The sequence below is a fragment of the Psammomys obesus genome, unplaced genomic scaffold, assembly GCF_907164565.1.
Source record: "Psammomys obesus unplaced genomic scaffold, mPsaObe1.curated_primary_1811, whole genome shotgun sequence".
Lineage (NCBI taxonomy): Eukaryota > Metazoa > Chordata > Mammalia > Rodentia > Muridae > Psammomys > Psammomys obesus.
In genome coordinates, this window is record NW_026585686.1 from 2,367,428 (window position 1) to 2,386,907 (window position 19,480).

Consider the following 19,480-nt stretch of genomic DNA (forward strand, 5'->3'; position numbering starts at 1 on the left):
TACCCAAATACATAAGAAGTAAAAAAAAAAAAAAAAAGCAACCCGATTAAAAATGAGCAGTTTTTTGGATAGATATTTCTCAAAAGAAAACATAAATGTCTTAAAGGCATATGACTCGATACTCAGTCTCACCATCTCTCATGTAAATAAAGATCAAAGCTACCTGGTGCTGAGGAGATGGCTCAGTGGTTAAAGCATTTGCCAGAGCAGCAGCAAACATGAGGACTGGACTTTGGATACCCAGAATCTACATAAATGCCACTGGGCATGGGCAGCCTACCTTTAATTCCAGGACTTGGAAGGCAGAAACAGGAGAGCCTCAGAACAAGCTGACTAGCTAGAGTAGTCAGGTTGGTGAGCTCCAAGAAATAAAACAGGTGAGTGATTGAAAAAGACTTTCAACTTCAACATGAGCCCCCCTCCCCCGTCCCATATATGCACACACATATGCAAACACACATACACACACATGCATACTCCACACATACAGAAACTTAATCAAAGCAACCGTGAGGTATCATTTCATTTTTGCTTGAATGACAGTTTTTAAAATGACAAAAGATATATATTGGTGGCAAAGGAAATACTTTGTAACAGAATTTATTATACCAGTCATGAAAATTAGTGAGTTTCACTATAGTATTTCTATGCTTTCTTATATTGCGATTCTACTGGGTATTCTACCCCCAATACCCTTTCTTGCTCATTCTTCTCTTGTCTTCACTTTAGTCCCCCTCCCTCTCCCCAGTAGTTTCCTCATCTACTTTCGGAGTCTTTTAACATCAATTCATATCATTAAAAAAAAAAAAACCCACATCTTATGACACCTATCTTTCTGTATTTGGACTTTTTTGCTTGACATAATGGTCTCCAGTTGTGTTTATTTTCCCATAAAGGATATGGGAAAATATGAAAATATGGTTTCATTCTTCTTTATGACTGTATAAAACTCCATTGCATGTATTCACATATGGATAAAATTATATACATATATACATGCATGTGATTTCTTTTATTCGTCTGTTGATAGGCACCTAAACTGATTCTATAACTTAGCTATTACGAATTGGGTTGTGATAAACATGGTACTCAGGCATAGCTTTTACATGACTTCACTGCTGTTGGCTACATGCCCAGGAGTGGTAAACTGAGCAAACTGGAACCTTCACACTGTGTTCCACTGTGGCTATAGCTGTACACATTTGCATGCCCACCAATACTGCGTATGTAGGTGTTCTTGTGAAGGAAACACTTGCACATTACTGGTAAAAGTATGAAAGGGTGTTCCATATGGAGAACAGCAAAGACATCCCTTTAAAAACATTAAAAATAGACATACTAGGGGATCTGACACTATCTATCTAGACACTATCTCTCCGTAGTGAATTCAAGATCATAGTGAAATGTCTGCACCCCCACAGTCACTGAAACATTAGTTATTCTAAATGTTCACTGATGACCAATGGACTGATAAAGTATGGCATATTAGTCTGCCTTAAAATGAAGGAAATCCAAGCTGGTCATGGTGACACACACCTTTAAACCCAGAACTCAGTGAGGTGGATTGCTGGGAGGCCAGCCCCGTCTACAAAGTATGTCCAGGACAACCATTGTCTTCTGTGGCCTGGTAAGGCTGCTCCCCCCTTGGGGGAGGTGATCAAAGAGCAGGCTGATCAGTTCCTGTCAGAGACAGTCCATGTCTAAATTACTATGGAGGCCACTTGGATACTGAACTGCCATAGGCTACCTCTGTGCAGGGGTTACAGGCCATCTCCATGAGTGGTCCTTGGCTGGAGTATCAGTCTCAGAAAACACCTCTGTGCCCAGAATTTTAGGATCTGTTGCTGTCCTTGTGGAGCTCCTGTCCTCTCCAGGTCTTACTATCTCTCACTTTTTTCATAAGATTCTCTGCACTCTGCCCAAAGTTTGGCTATGAGTCTCAACATCTGCCTTGATACCCTTCAGGGTAGAGCCTTTCAGAGGTCCTCTGTGGTAGCTCCTGTACTGTTACCTGTTTACTCCCTCCTCCAATGTCCATCCTCTTTGCCTTTCTGAATGGGGATTGAGCATCTTAGCCAGAGTCCTCCTTCCTGATTAGTTTCCTTAGGTGTACAGATTTTAGTATGTTTATCCTATATTATATGTCTAGTAACCACTTATGAGTGAGTATATACCCTGTGTGTCTTTCTGCTTCTGGGATACCTCACTCAGGATGATCTTATCAGTTCCCACCATTTACCTGAAAATTTCATGATTTCCTTGTTTTATATCGCTGAGTAATATTCCATTCCATTCCTCAACTGAGGGGTATCTGGGCTGTTTCCAGCTTCTGGCTATTACAAATAAAGCTGGTACAAACATGGTTTGAGCAGATGTCCGTGTTGTATACTTGAGCATCTTTTGGATATATGCCTAGCAGTGATATAGCTGGATTTTGAGGATGCACTATTTCTAATTGTCTGGGAAAGCGCCAGATTGATTTCCAAAGTGGTTGTACATTTCCACCAGCAGTGGAGGAGGGTTCCCCTTTCTCCACAACCTCTCCAGCATGTGTTGTCACTTGAGTTATTCATCTTAGCCATTCTGATGTGTGTAAGGTGAACTCTCTGATGACTAAGGATGTTGAACATTACTTTAAGTGTTTCTCTGCCATTCGATATTCCTCTATTGAGAATTCTCTGTTTAGCTCTGTAGCCCATTTTTTAATTGGATTACTTGATTTTTTACTGTTTAACTTCTTGAGTCCTTTATATATACTGGATATTAGTCCTCTGTCAGATATAGGGTTGGTGAAGATCCTTTCACAATCTGTAGGCAGTCGTTTTGTTTTGATGACAGTGTCCTTTGCTTTACAGAAGCTTTTCAGTTTCATGAGGTCCCATTTATTGATTGTTGTTCTTAGAGCCTGTGCTGTTGGTGTTCTGTTCAGGAAGTGCCAATGAGTTCAAGGCTCTTCCACACTTTTTCTTCTAACTGATTTGATGTGTCTGGTTTTATGTTGAGGTCTTTGATCTACTTGGATTTTAGTTTTGTGCAGGGTAATAAGCATGGATCTATTTGCATTTTTCTACATGTAGACATCCAGTTAGACCAGAACCATTTGTTGAAGATGCTATCTTTTTTTCCATTGTATGGTTTTGGCATTTTTGTAAAAAATCAGGTGTCTATATGTGTGTGGGTTTATTTCTGGGTCTTCTATTCGGTTCCATTGATCCACCATTCTCTTTCTATGCCAGTACCATGCAGTTTTTATTACTGTTGCTCTATAGTATAGCTTGAGATCAGGGATGGAGATAGCTCCAGATGATATTTTATTGTACAGGTTTGTATTTAGTGATCCTGGTTTTCTTGTTATTCCATATGAAGTTGAGAATTTTTCTTTCAAGGTCTGTAAAGAATTGTGTTGGTAATTTGATGGGAATTGCATTGAATCTGTAGATTGCTTTTGGTAAAATGGCCATTTTCACTATGTTAATCCTGCCAAGCCATGAGCATGGGAGATCTTTACATCTTCTGATATCTTCTTCTAATTTTTTCTTCAGAGACTGGAAATTTTTTTTCATACAAGTCTTTGACTTGCTTGGTTAGAGTCACACCAAGGTACTTTATGTTTTTTTGTAGCTATTGTGAAGGGTGTTGTTTCCCTAACTTCTTTCTCAGCCCTTTTGTCTTTTGTATACAGGAGGACTACTGACTTTTTTTGAGTTAATTTTGTATCCTGCCACTTTGCTGAAGGTGTTTATCAGCTGTAGGAGTTCCCTGGTAGAATTTTTAGGGTCACTCAGGTATACTATCATATCATCTGCAAATAGTGATACTAAAAGGAATAATAGTACCAAAGATAGTGTGTGTGGGTATCTGTGTGTGTGTGTATTGAGGGTGTGGGGGAGGATGCTGCAAAACTTTACTTAGTTCAGTCTAGATTCAAGCCTGAAATATCTGCTCCACTCTGCTTCAACTGACCTTGGTTGTATGGTATAAGGTTTCTATCAGTACATGATTGTTTTCTTCTTTCTTCTTGGGGTATAGATTAAGGAAATAAATATACATTTAAATATCATGTATATAGATTATAAGCAAACCAGGAAACACATAAGTATCTGCTATGTGTTAAACACTGGAAAGGCAAAATAAGAATAGTGCTTATAATGTAATCAGGAAAACAAAAAGGATTCCTTAGTTAAGGTAGAAAGTGTCGAAAATAAGGTTGTATGAGACTACAAAAACATATAAATACAACTGACCATCAACTTTACTATTCATGAAAATTGGAGAAATGTTTTTACTTTAAGCTGCAATCAGTACAAATCAATGATAAAATCTTAACTGGTTTATTTCTAGGGAAGACTCTTTCCCTTCTGCATTTAGAGCTCCACTTGCGCCTAGTAATTGCCTGATACATAGTGAGAGCATAATAAATATTTATGGATGGGTGAATTAAAATTGAGAGGAAATAAAGACTTTATAAGGCCTACTGAACAAACCAAATAAGGAATTTTTATATACTCAGGGGGAGGGAAAGCAAACTATGAGTTACAGATTCCCAATCTAACAAGTAAAGGTTTTAAATCAAACACATTTCTCAACCATCTTTTATTCCAACAAACCGGTTTATGGGATAAACCAAACCATAAATTGGCCCTCAACATTCAGTCATTACCCTTTGTGCATGCCTTTCCTGAAAGGAGATCAGATCTTGGAACGATGCGTTCAAGATATATGACCTGGAATATTAGAAGTCTTACAAGTACGTCTAGACTAGGCAATGACCCACAAAAGTGAGAGGAAGACAACCTCAAGCCTCTTAAACGTATGTCCTCAAATGAGCAATCTCATTCACAGAAGGCAAAGACCACCTTATATAAATGGCACACGGATTCATACCCACTCTCAATGTGTATGTCTTTATTTTAACAAACTCCAAAACATTTTTAAAAGGAAAAAAAAAGCACACATGTGACATTAGATGAAGAAAGGGAGATAGATATTGCTTCAGAGTTCACTAGAGCTGCAGACTTTAAAATCTTAAAACGAGTCCCATGAGGCTTATGTGGATGTCATGATGAAGATGAGATGCCATTAAAGAAGATGAAGACAAAGAGTATGCATTTAAGAAGCCAATTCTTATTGGTGAATTTTTTCCTTTTGGTATTACTATTTGGTATAGAAACTAAATTCTAAATTTACGTAAGTATATATATTTTCATGGGAGAAAATCTGTTTACAAATTCAAAGAATGTAGCTTACTTTCCTACATAATTACTATAAAAATGGGTTTGAAATAATATTCTCCATCCCTATGGAGTAAGACTTGGAGCTATTTATCTTAATTTTTCTATGTTTATGTTGACATCATTCTGGCAGCACATCTCTTTGGAATAATACAATAATCTTATCATTTTAGGCACTCCCCATAATGTGGTGATGATTTTTATCTCTTGTTCATCTGATAATTTTGTCCAACTCAAACACTCAATTCAAAATGTATTAACTTTTGAAAAGGGCTATCATTCTTTATAAGTAGGTATTTTTCTATCTATAATCTATTTCTCTATCTCCATCTATCTATCTAGCTATCTGTCTGTCTCACTTAAGTCCATTATTCAATCAGAATTTAATGAATATTCATACTTTCAATGCATCAATAAATATATATCGTTGACCTATTCATCCTTAGATTAATCAGTTTGTTAGGTTAATTTGAGTTTTCAGAAAATAAAAAAATCTCTCAAAAGGTGCTTACATCTTTTTAAACTAATTTCCCAAAGGTTAACTTTGTTCTTAAGAACATTTGGCTATTTGACCCATTACCATCTCAAATGAGCTGCAATTTCCCTCTTGACCTGGGACTTGGCATGGGCCTAACACAGTGGTACAGATGATGTTACTCATAGCATTAAATGCCTTAGGCATCTGGAACTCCTTATGGGCAAAGTGCAGTGAACTGCCTGAAGACAAATCTAGAGCCCTCAGAGATGGATATGCACTATCAAATTTAAAAGAGAAAACATGAATTCACTATAGTGAAGATGAATTCACTATAAACATTTCGGCATAGTTTATGAGAAGGGTGAAGAACTGGAGAGAGAAAAAGCAGGTTTTTTAAGGTAGTTGGCTAATTGCTTAATTTACTGGAAATAAAATAAAGTACCACCACAAGAACAAGTGAAAAATAATAACAAATATTATATTTCACTTGGTGATGTAAGATAAGCAATAGCCACATTATCTGAGTTACTCAGTGAAACTGTATCTAATCTTACAGAAATCAGTAAAGGTCAGAGGGTGAAATGAGGGTCATGAGTAAAAGTAACTATGAGTGCTCCAAAACTGTGTTAGGCAAATTCATCCCTGTCTAGAATAAGAACAGGGAGAAACCGGGAATGGATTGTTCTCAGTCAGTGTCTTCCAGTGCCTGGCTTTTTCTGCACTAAAGCACCAATAGTTGGTTGAAGGCTTTATTGTTATGCTTCCCGGCCTCCACTGAGTTCCTTTTCCACATAATCATCAAATGAACACTTGGTATATTCTCCACACAGGTTAAAGAAGGCTTTTTAGCAAACTTTCAGTCTGTGAGAGGTCACACTTAACTCCAGAAACTGAGAGGTGGCCATCTATTCCATAACATCTGGGAAATCTAACTCCATTTATAGTTTTATCAAGGTGGAGGTAGGGTAATTATTATTGATAGAGCTAGAAAATTCACAATTAAAAATGACCTAAGAAATCGTATGGCCAGGCCTGAAAGATTCAAAGAATCAATTCGCCTTTGGTTTCCCTCTCTGTAAAATCTGCAGTGAGCTAATTTGTGCCACCTGGGTATAATAGGCTAGTAAGGTCCCACTGTGGGACACTCTTCTCAGAAAGCTATCTTTAACCACAGATTGAATAGCTGAATCAACCGCTATGTTGCTTCTATCAAGAGGACCAGAATCTAAGCAGTTTAACCTAAACTTACCCTGTGATCACTGGTAAACTTGTATGGTTGAATTGCCCCTGCCCTCATTACTTGACTATTTGCTGAGCGACAGAATCTAACTCGTGATTTAGACATATTCCCACCATTTCTTTTCAATCTCACTCATTTAACATTTCTAACGCAATGTAACATTCATACTGCTAGGGCAATAGGAAAGCTTCTCACACCTTTCAGTTTTGGGAGTTCCATGTTTTGGCTCATTCTCATTGAATACTCAAAGATGCTAATTTGAAAAAAAAACTACAAAGTAGGCACATTCCAAATTTGTATATTTTGCTGTTACCAATGTCAGATTGTTATCTGTTATATTATCTGCATGTAGCATCATGTATTGCACATTTGGTAAGCTTTTTATGTTTAAGGTTAATGAAACAGGTGAATCACAAGTTGGAATAAACTCCATTCTGTCCTTTCAGGTTCCAGTTGACAGGCAGCTGGAACCAAAAGAAGATGGCCTTGCCAATGGAGGCAGTCCAATGAAGCTCTCAATTACCAGAGTGGACAAATGTCAGGATTGGCTTTACAGCTTGCAAAATATGCCTCCTGGTCATGTTTTGCAGTGTATGGCACTTTCAGTGAAAACTAGTTAGGAGCCAAAATTGTTCCTTTTGCTGGATCTCAAGATTCAGCTATTAGTATCTCTTACATGCTGTTAAAACCCCATGTGAGCAAACAGATGAATTTGACTCACACTCTGATTTCAAGAGTTTCCCACTGCCGACACTTTCTCCAACTTGCATCTCACTACTTTTGCTGTGTGTTTATGAAATATAAAGGAGAGGAGTCATAAGACGGCTGACAACATGCAGACATGATCAGCTAAGCGTCCAGGGAGCAAACTGAGGAAAGCTGGATGACAGCTGTCAGAAAATACCAAATGCATCCAACTACAATAGCGTGTACAAAAGGGAAGTTTTACAAAGTGGGTATGTCTGGTGTGACTGGAGGATTGGCTCAGTTTGAGGAGCCCCTTGCTCTGAGGGAGATTTCTGACACAGAAATCAGCACTGTACTTTCATTAAGATTTTAAAGGGCAGAAAAAGAAAAGAAAGAGACCTAAGCGAAAGATATCCAGAACCACTGGTGGGGGTGGGGACGACACCAGGGAAACCCTTTCTCTTGGCACTTGGCACTAGGGTAGAGCAGCCACTGGATGCCACATAAAATAGACCCCTGTTGAGTCAGCCACTTGGTTGCCTGAGACCCTCTGGAAACCACACTCACAGGGAACTCCGAAAAAGTGTCACAGGACTACACCCTGAAAGCTAGCCAGCAGAACAGCTCCGGTGGCCAAGGAGGGAACTCTCTGTTAGCACTGTGCGGGTTTCAGTAGAGTAGAAGTTTTATTGACGCTGGAATCTTCAGAGAACAGGGACTGGCGGTTCATCTGATCTGGGAGACATGATGAAGACTAGCGCAGGGGCCGGGTCAACATTTGCAACCCAACCAATATCTGCAGTCTCAATATCTCTTTCCAAAGGTCAGCCTGGTTGACAATTAGGCAACTAGACTTAGGAGGCTTGACCAGTATCAGAGACACACAGAAGGATGGCTGAGAGGCATGGCACGCACCTGGCAACCCAGGAGAGAATACCCAGAGACTGGAAGCAGAATTAGGTCAGACTGCATCCACACTTATTTCCCATGCAGCCAGGCTCACACTTAATCCTCCTTTACTTAGTACCCAATATGAATTTACCAGGCCAGCTCTGTCTTGCCCTGCTCTTGTTCTCTCTCTGATCTTTCCCCACCCCACCCCAATTCTTTCCTTGTTCTATTTCCTTTACATAAGCTTTCCTAAATGACATAGCCTAGTCTGGTTTATGGAATTACTGCATCTTAGCATCCTGACAGTTCAGATTGCATTATTGTTTTAGGTTATCTGACTGCATGCCTTTCCTTTCCTTTTCACTTTCTTCACCCAAATGGCCTCATTCCCTCCCATTCCTTCTATCCTCACATCTATGCATACTTTCCTTCTCTTCTCTTGTTCCTATACACCTAATACAAATCACTAATCTTAGTCCACTGTTTTATCATTTCTACTCTTACACATGGCAACTAATACATTAGCATACATAGGACTATCAGTGTATATTTACTTCTTGAAGTGATTTGTGCATAAACGGTTATTGCTTTTTATTTGACTATTACTGTTCTGTATGAACCTACCCCTTGATAGTAACTTTACAGAAGTATTCTGTTCTCAAAGGAGATCTGGGGAATAAGCCTGGTGCCCTGAATACCAGTCTAGCACAGGAAAACATCATAACTCTGCTACAACCTCATCCCTCTTTACCACTGCAGACATTTTAGACGGAAAACAAACATGACTGAGAAACCAATAACCAATAACCTCCTCAATGCAAAATCACAAGAAACACAAACAGCAATGATTATCTCACTCCTCCAAAATTCACCAACTCTACATTAAGGGTTCCAATGGGAGTAAATTGGGAAAAGTCACAAAGAATTCAAAAGAGTCGTTGTAAATATGTTAGGAGAAATCAAAGAGAGCACAAATTATCAAAGAACACAAACAAACATCTGGGTGAAACCAGGAGGTCAATACAAGCTATGAAAGTGAAATTCAGTAATGTGAAATACTAAAGAAAAGTACACCGAGAATGGAAATTCACTGCATCAAACAAACAAACAAACAAAAAAGTTCCATGGGTAACAGAATAGGTCAAGGAACAGACAGAATATCAATAATTAAAAACAAGGTAGAAAAATTGGGAAACTCAGAGACATTGATAAAGATAAATACATTTAAATGTATGATAGAACACATAAGACCTATAGGAAACTATGAAAGGATCAAATCTATAGACCACAGGCACAGAAGGAGAAGAATTTCATGATAAAGCCATAGAGAACATTTCATATTTTCCCTTCTATTGAAAATAGATTTTCTCATAAAACATATTCTAATTACAGTTTCCCCTCCCCCTCTCTACTTATCCAAGTTCCCCCCCCACTTCCCCTTTCCTCCAGATCTATTCCCTTTCTATCTCCCCTTAGAAAAGAACAGGTTTCTAAGAGATACCAACAAAACACAACAAAATAAAACATAGTAAGAGGAAACAAAAACTACCACGTAGGATTTGGACAAGGCAAACTAAGAGGAGGAAAAGAGCCCCATGAAAAGGTACAAGATTCTAGAACAGATGCAGAGGACCTGATGCAGACCTGTGAAGGCACTCTGCATGCTGCCTTAGTTTTTGTGAGTTCAGATGAGCTTTGCTCAGTTGGTTTAGAGGGCCTTGAATGCCAGTTCTATAGAAAGAGAGGCTGATTTAGGTTCAGGGGTGTTTAAAGCACCAAAGGGACAGGAGCAGAATCCGCCCCCACTTCATCATGTTATAACTAAAACACTCTACAGGACAGAGAATGTGTATGGAAATCTGTAAGGAAGAAAGAAACACTGTCACACACAAAGGCAGTAATTAAGAATCTTATCTTTCTTTTTCCTCTTTCTTTCTTTTTGTTTAGTGAGAGAATTTGACATTTATTCCTGAAAAGACAGAAAATTTTGGAGGTGAATTTGTCAGTCACAGAAAGGCCAGCTAAGAAAATTCAAACCGTTAACTTCATACCACATCATGAAATACTTAACACTTTCTTCCAGAAGCTGAAAAATGAAAAAAAAAATGATGCCCAACATTGTACCATAATGTCCAGCAGGCGAAATAAGATCAAAGAAAGACACAAAGGCACAAGAGGAAAGAAACTTTGTTCTATAGTTTTCAAATAACAGACAAGAGTTTTACACTGGAATCCTAAAGAATGTACAAAAAACTACCAACATTAATAATTCGCTTCAGAAAATTTTGATATGATATAAAATAAATGTTTCCATATGCTTATATTCCCATATATGTATGTTTCAATATTACTTAGGGAATAAAAACTAAAATAACATTTACTACAAAAAAAACCAACCCATCATCAATTAACATATGATATACATGACAATTACTAAAAATTAAAAATATTACTGAGAAATATGGAAACTTAAATATGAGAGAAGGATGTCATTGTCATGGGTAAATATTTGCAATATTATTAAATGTATTTTTTTTCTTTTTTTGGCTCTAGATGGCTTGCTTTTATTTTTTATTTATTATTTTTGATATTTTTCCCTTAATTTTAACTAGATTCTTTTCTCACATAATATACTCTGATTATGGTTTTTCCTCCCTCTATTCCTCTCAGTTCCTCCTCCCATCCTTTCTCTACCATCTGGATTTACTCTTTTTCTTTCTCTCATTAGAAGTAGGCTTCTAGGAAAGAATAATAAGATATAATAATATAAAACAAACACTGTCGTGTCAAATTTGGACAGGAATTGAGATATACTTTAAAATAACTGAATACTAATGATATCAGTTCCCCAGTCAAAACACAATTACTAACCAACTAACCAACCTGTTTGTTGCCTCCTAGAAACATACCTCATCATCAAAGGTACATGCAACTTTAGGGTGAAAAGACAGAAAAGGAGTTCCAAATTAATGGAACTAGGAAACAAGAACTTGCTCTTATATCTGAAAAAAAAAAGAAGCTTCAACCTCACAACTTGTCATAAAAAAATGTCACTTCATACTGACCGAGATGATTATATAATTTTAGATGTGTGTGTGTGTGTGTGTGTGTGTGTTTGTGCTGAACATGGGTACACCAAATTTCACAAAACACAATTCTATGAAAAGTCATAAATTCACTCCAAGACAGTAGTAATAGTGTGTGAATGTAATGTCCCATTCTTCCCAGTAAATCAAAAGGTTATCAACAAATTTCTTGAATCAAAGATACACCATAAGAACTCTGAAAGGCTCTACCTTGCAGGGTATCAAAACATATGCTGAGACCCATAGCCAAACTTTGGGCAGAGTGTAGGGAATCTTATAAAAGAAGAGGGAGATAGAAAGACCTGGAGGGGACAGGAGTTCCACAAAGAGAGCAACAGAAAATAAACCTGGGCACAGGGGTCTTTTCTGAGACTGATAATCAACCAAGGACCATGCATGGAGATAACCTAGAACCCCTGCACAGATGTGGCCCATGGCAGCTCAGTCTCCAAGCAGGTATCCCAGTAAGGGAAACAGGGACTGCCTCTGATGTGAACTGATTGGCCTGCTCTTTGATCACCTCCCCCTGAGAGGGGAGCAGCCTTACCAGGCCACAGAGGAAGACAATGCAGCCACTCCTGATGAGATCTGATAGACTAAGATCAGAAGGAAGGGGAGGAGGACCTCCCCTATCAGTGGACTAGGGGAGGGGCATGGGTGGAGAAGGGGGAGGGTGGGTGAGATTTGGAGAGGAGGAGGGAGGTAGCTACAGAGGAGATCCAAAGTGAATAAACTCTATTTAATAAAGAATAAAAATTAAAAAAAATTAGGGTGGAAATTATTGAAATAGAAACCATAACAGTAATACACAATGAAACAAAGAGTGGGTTCTTTGAAAAGACAAACATGATTGATGTGTCTGTAGCCAAGCTAACAAAGAGAGAAAGTATCCAAATTAATACAATCAGAAGTAAAAATGAATTCACTACAACACATTCAGAAAACCCTTAGGACACACCTTAAAACTACTTCCTTAATTTTGAAAACCTAAACAAGGTATATGAATTTCTAGATTCATATGACCTACTAAAATTAAGCCAGGATGAGAAAAAGCAAAATAGATTTAGAGCAAGATATATGACTAAAGTAATGATAAAAGTTATTTCTTGACTAAAAACCATCCAAACCTAGAGAGATACCCTGGTGTATTCTCCTTGGAGCTGAGAGCTGAGAGCATAGGTGGTAATATTCTGCACTCTGAAAGGTAGGATCAAAACCCCTTGCTGGGCAGAAACAGGGGCTGCTGTCAGATAAGCTTTCCAAAGAGAAGTGTCTCCTTTAGGTACTAGAGTTATACAACACCCTAACTCAAACGATAATTCTACTCAGAAGCAACAAGCCCACCCATATGCTGAGCTTCCAGTAGTGTTCTGCTGAAATACCAGATAAGGTAGCACAGGAGAGTGTTCCTACTGATCTCACCAACTGTGACTGAACAGTCTGCTCATATAGCCAGCAAAGGACCAAGCCTAACTATGTCTCTTTAGCACTGCCACAACATCAAAAGAGGAACTGCTTCCCCCTAATGAATGGACTGTCAGAGATCAATGGGCACTAGAGAGTTAGGGTGTATCCCAGTTGGGAGAGCACTTGCCTAGCATGTGGGACCCAGGGTTGATCCCTTGTGAAAAAAACAAAAACAAAAAACAAAAAATAGCAAATGAAAGGTACCTAGGAGGAAGAGAAGATATTGCAGAAAGAAGTTGTATTTCAAAACCTATTTCTAATATCCTTGGAGACACAAGAAGACCTAAAACAAGATAAAGATAATTAAGAGACCAATCAACTAAAATAATGCAAACAGAGGTGATAAAATTGTAAGCACAATTAGGAAATGATTACACTATAGAAGAAAAGAGTTTGTCTACTGGGATAGGAGATGGAAGGTCTTTAGAGTGTTGTAACTCGGTACAGAAAGACTCAGGAAAGTTCTGGAGTATTCAGAATATAGATCATTTGCAACTTATGGTAGGATTGTTATCTAAAAAGAAAAAATTAAAAATTAAGAGCTAAAAGCATTGCTTATGAAATTACCACACAGAACAGAAAAGGAAGGGAGGTTATCAATCCCTTGTTTGATGAAGCCAGTATTATCCAGAAACTATAACCAAAAAAGCTACAACAGAAAAGAAAGTTACAGGTTAAAGGGTCTGATGAACCTATTTGCAAAGAGAATCCATGATTATATTTAAAAGACTGTTCACCTTGATCAAGTTGCCTTCATTTGGAGATGGAGGCATGTCAAAACATGTGTAAGTCAATAAATTATCTCACATAAGTGTGAGATAATCACAGAAATCACAGGATCATCTCAATAAGTGTGGAAAGGGCTCTGACATAACCCAGTCTCCCCTCATGAGAAAGCCTTGAGGAGGCTGAGCAACTTCCCTCACACAGCAAAGACTCTCCATGATAGGCCTATCTCCAACACTAAACTGAATTAGGAAAAACTCAAGCACTCCCACTAAATTCATGAACAAGACAAGCATGCCTACTTCCTCCACTCTTAAAAAAGGTAATAATTAAAGTCTTAGATGGGAATAATAAGACAAGAAAAAAATAGTTACCCCACTCCCGAGTATTTACCCAAGGAGTCCAAGTCAACATATCACAGAGACACATGCACATCAAAGTTTATTGCAGCACTAGCCACTAAATCATGAAACCATCCTCAGTGCCCAACATAGAGAGATGGATACAGAACATGTATAATGCAATTTTACAGCTAAAAAGAATAGTAATGTCTTTTGCAGGAAAATGTATATAACTAGGCTTAATCCTATTAGTCTTAGAAAAACAAATACTGTTTATTTTTATCTCATTTGTGATTCTCATGTTTTATACAAATACATAAACTTCTCTCTCTCTTTTATATCATATATATATATATATATATATATATGATATGCAGACATGATCAGCTAAGAGTCCAGGGGACAAACTGGAGAGAGTTGGATGACAGCTATCAGAAAATACTAAATACATCCCATTACAATATGTATTATATATATTAATACATATATATTATAGAATATATAATTGTATATATATTAATACATATATATTAATACATATATATACAATTATATATTAATATATATAATATATATATAATATATATATATATGTATGATGTAAAAGTAAGAGTAAATCTGTCAAAGTTCCAAAAAGGGCAATTATAAGAGTGAAAGGGGCCAAAAGGGAAAGTAGGGTGCTATGGAGGGAATGTGCTCAACATACAATATACACTTGTACGAAACCTTTTAGTTAAGACTTTAAAATGTGTTAGAGAATCAGTGTATACATGGATTCTTCTGCTTCACACTTTATATTGCATAGTGACTTTGACCAAATGTTCCTTCTTCATGCTGCCTTTAACACTTTTCACTGTCAAATAAAATCTTTCATTAAAAAATATTGCCATGGTACTTCATATTTTATAGTTTGGAGACAAATCTAGTCATAGACCACACAGCTCAGAAAGCAGCTTTGAATTATTATTACTCTTAGTAAAAACTTTCCATTCTAAGGCCCCAGGCATTTTCCATTCTGCCTAGAAGACGCTAGCAACTTCTATCTCTGCGTTATCTCTCTTTCCGGCCATGCCACAGCTTCTATTGAAATTTCTATCTTTCTAAGCCTTCTTATATTAAAATCCATCATTTATTGAACTTCACAGCTTTAAGGAATATTTGGCTACCAGAAAGGCTCTAAAACAAAGCCAACAAATCACTCATTTGCAAACTCTCTGGTAACAATGGAATGTTGATGCTATTATTAGCACCGTTACTCATACATTCTATGAAGAGTTCCATGTCTTAATTAATGAGTCCAGAACCATTTCCAACAATAAACTGTCCTTCCAGAAGTAACATAAACAACTTAATTTTCCTGAGAAGTAATATGACTTCTCTGTTGTTTGCTACATAACACTATTTAAATACGTAGTTAGAGATGATCATAACAACCCAAATACCTGTAAAGCTTAATTTGTTGTGTCTTCCTTTTCTTTTCCTTCCATTCATTTACTTTAAGAGTAACACAATGGTTTGCATAACCCCACCTACAAAACTCTGCTTCAGGGTAGCTACCTCTGACTCTGAAAGTCCCTAGAGGAACAGGACTTACTTGCTGCTCAGGCAGCGTCTCAGGGAGTAGGAGGCACCTCCACCACAGGTCCGGGAGCACTCACTCCAAGGGCCCCAGGCATCCCAGAGGCCTTCGCGGTCCTCCTCTGAGCGCACAGTCCTGGAACTCTGCAAGGGATGAGAGGACTGGTTAGCATCATGGTCCCTTCCTAACTTGAACACTCATCCTAACTCTGGGTGCCTGTCTGTCCATGATGGTCACACGTGAAATGAGAGCCTACACCCAATTCTTTCACTTTAATATGCATGTCTATTTGACTAGAGGGATATTTGAGTTTAACTATAATGGCAATGACCTAAGATAAAGATTGTCTTAAGAGGCCAGTTGGAAAATAAAGGCATAAACAGAGGTATCTAAACGAGAGACAGACAGACTGATCTGATGTCACCTTGCCCTGGATCCGGGTACTCTCCTTCCTGCAGGGAACGGAGGCTCTTGAAGGTTAGGCATGCACCCAGCAACACAGCTTCACAAACCCCACCATGGCATACACAATCAACATCTTTTATGAAGCAATTTCATCCTCAGGTTTCATATTTGTTAAATGGAACAACTATATGGAATGATCTTAGTCAGGCAGAGATTTCCTCCAGGTAAATGAATTGGTTTGTTATTTAAAAATTTTCTAGGAAACAGGGCATCAGCTGTAAAGGTAACTGCTGTAATATTCTGGTCTCTGTGTTGGACTTCACAGTCTTCACAGGTAATGTTTGGACTTCAGCTAACAGCAAAAGTGGCACCGTTAGAAACTATGAGTTTGGGTGTAGATTCTATGTTTTACTGGCTTTTAATCAAATATCTTATAACCCCCAAGTCTCTTTCTACCAAATGGAGATAACATTATAGCCATGCCATAACACACACACACACACACACACACACACACACACACACACACACACACCCTACCTAGGTGATTAGCTGAATGATTTTAAATTGAGCTTAGTGCTGGAGTAAAGCATTAATTCTATATTCTGCAGCAATGTAAATAGGGTTTTAACTGACACATACCTAACTTACAATAGTAAATCACTGAAAGAGGAGCAAGGATGTGTAAGGTTGTAAGCCAAAGATATGATCTACTCAGCAGAATATCCTGGTTCCAGGCCCTCCTGGCTACAGAAACTTTTACACAGACCCTTTATGGTTGTTTTCTTATCCTAAGAAAAGTGAATACAGAAAATACATCACATTAATGACTTACTTAGGAGATTAAAAGCTAATTCACAGAGAAGTCAAAGTAGGAACAACTCAATGTATGCATAGATGGATGCAAATAAAATGTAGATCAAGCATGCAATGAGATGTTACTCAGCCTTAAAAAGAAACTGTGACCAGTGTAACAACATGGGTGAGCCTTGAAGACACTATTCTAAATAAGATAAGCTAGGTGCAAAGGACATACACTGAGTGTGACTAGAATGGCCGCCTAAGGTACCTTACATGAGTGATTCCGACCATGCACAGTACCTTAGGCGGCCATATTCTAGACACAGAAAATAGAAAGATGGTTATTAAGGACTAACACAAAAGACCTAAGGAACTGGTGTTTATTGGTTTAGATATTCCATTCAGAATGGTAAGATGTTCCTCAGATGGATGGTGGTGATTGATGCACTAAAATGTGAGAATTCTTGATGCCACTAAGTTGTGTGTACTTAAAAGTGGTTAAAGTGGTCAATTTTAAGTACATTTTATCACAACAAATATTTTTAAAAATCATGTAAGACCAAAATTAAAAAAAATAGTAATTTAAAGCCTTTTTCCTAGTCTTATTTAATGTTATTTGCTTCTTATTCACACCATCTATCATCACAGCGGGCATGGTAAGGTACAGGAGATATGCTTGTAAGGCAGTTGGAAAATACATGATCGTTGTTTCTGTTGAATGTAGTCGAGGCCCTGTACTCTTCGGGTATTTCCTGCAATCCCTGACTTCTCACAGTAGTGTCCTAAAACTACCTGCGTTACTGCCTCTCTAATAAGCTGCCAGAAATTGGAGACACAAAGCACAGGTAACAGAACACCGTCAGCATCCTCATAGCCTGTGTCCTACCTGAAGAAGTGAAGTCCAAAGTCCCATGAGTGCGCTAAGGGGCGCTCAGAGTCCCTATATTAGCTAGTGAGAAAGGAGTTCACATACGCACGCCACACCAAAGTGATTTCTTTACTTTGCCAAAAACCATCGGGTATTTTGGAACACACTTTGTTTTGCCCTCTGTGAGCAGATGATAGGATTGTTGAGTCAGTCTTGACTGCACAGACCTGGAACCCCAGATCTTTAAGAGCCTGAGTTTGGAAGATGAAAAGTTCAAGCCTGGCCTCAGTTATAGAGAGTTCAAAGCTGCCAGAGTGACTCAGTAAGACCGTCTTGAAGCCAAGTAAAATGAAAGCTGGGGCTACAGCTCAGTCAGTCCCAGGGTACCTGCACAGCTTGTGCAAGGTGCTAGGTTCCATCTCCAATTCAAGGGGATCACTGGGGGCCACTGTAGAGAGAAATACAGGGATATATTGAGGAACTATTTCTGTCACAAATATATGTTTTTGTGATGTCATTTTCCTTATCTTACTCAGATGCAGTGTGACTGAAACGAAGCAGTATACAAATACTGTGATTCAAAAAGTAACTGAAGTGAGTCAAATGAGTGTGACAACTTTGATGAGATCCAAATGTGACACTAAAAAGGCAAAAAAAATATTTTTTTATTTGTAGCATTTTAATGTGAACTTTTTCCATATGAGGTGAGGCCAAAATATTCAATGGAGTGTCCCTCTCTGAGGAACACACTTAGAGAATGATGGAATATTTTGTGTGTGTGTGTGTGAGTTTTAAATAAATCATTGGTTCTCAACTCTCCTAATGCTGCAACCCTTTAATACGTTCTTCATGTTTTAGTGAACCCCAACCATAAAATTATTTTTGTTGCTACTTCATAACTGTAATTTTGCTACTGCAATGAGCTGCAATGCAATGTTTTTGGAGATAGAAATTTGTCAAAGGGGTCGCAATCCACAGGTTGAGAATCACTGCTTTAAATGGATGCTCAGCTCTGCCATTGCTATTTCATGTGTCTTGTCAAAGGCAACACTGGAAGGCTCTACAGTGATTTCCCTGACTATATTATTGCCAGATTTCAAGTTACAAGGGTCATCACAATTAAACACAGTGAGTGCCCACATTTCTCTGAAAGAGATCTTGTGCTGGGTTTAGAAATGAGGTCCAGATCTACTTTTCAGAGTAGAAGAAATTCCAAGTTCTCTTTTAGTAAGTAGGATAAACACAGTTTATTCCAACTCTGTTTGTGTTTAATGTTAGAGAAAGTGATTTTCCTCCTCTTTGACTATGCCAGAGTTCTACATCTGCAACCAGAAACAACATTTGAGCAGTTTCTTAAAAGATTTCTTAAATGATCTAAAGATCATTTAAAATCCAGAATATTTGTTTATTGTGGTTTTTAAGGCAGTCTTCAATACAAGCAACTTTTTTGTCTGGCCGATTGAGCTTTGTTTATTTTTCTCTTTTGAATATGCAGCCCTTTTGACTTTTTGGCAGCATATTTTTTAGCTTAGTGTTTTGAGTTGATCAAATTATTATGTAGCACACAAATATGGAACCATATACAGAAAAAACATATAAACACTCTCATAAATACACATGGAAGTGGATATATATACAACTACCCCAAAGCACATAATTAAAGTCTAAAATGAAGAGCCA

The 19,480-nt window shown here is 37.9% G+C and overlaps 1 protein-coding gene across 1 annotated transcript in view; it reads right to left on the reverse strand.

The window, feature by feature from the left end:
* Window positions 1-19,480, reverse strand: part of Adamtsl1 (ADAMTS like 1) — a 398,322-nt gene that overhangs the window by 350,409 nt on the left and 28,433 nt on the right. Inside the window, exon 2 of the mRNA XM_055629652.1 lies at window positions 15,742-15,869. Within this exon, the coding sequence (XP_055485627.1) occupies window positions 15,742-15,869 (128 nt within the window). The remainder of the gene's footprint in view (window positions 1-15,741; window positions 15,870-19,480) is intronic.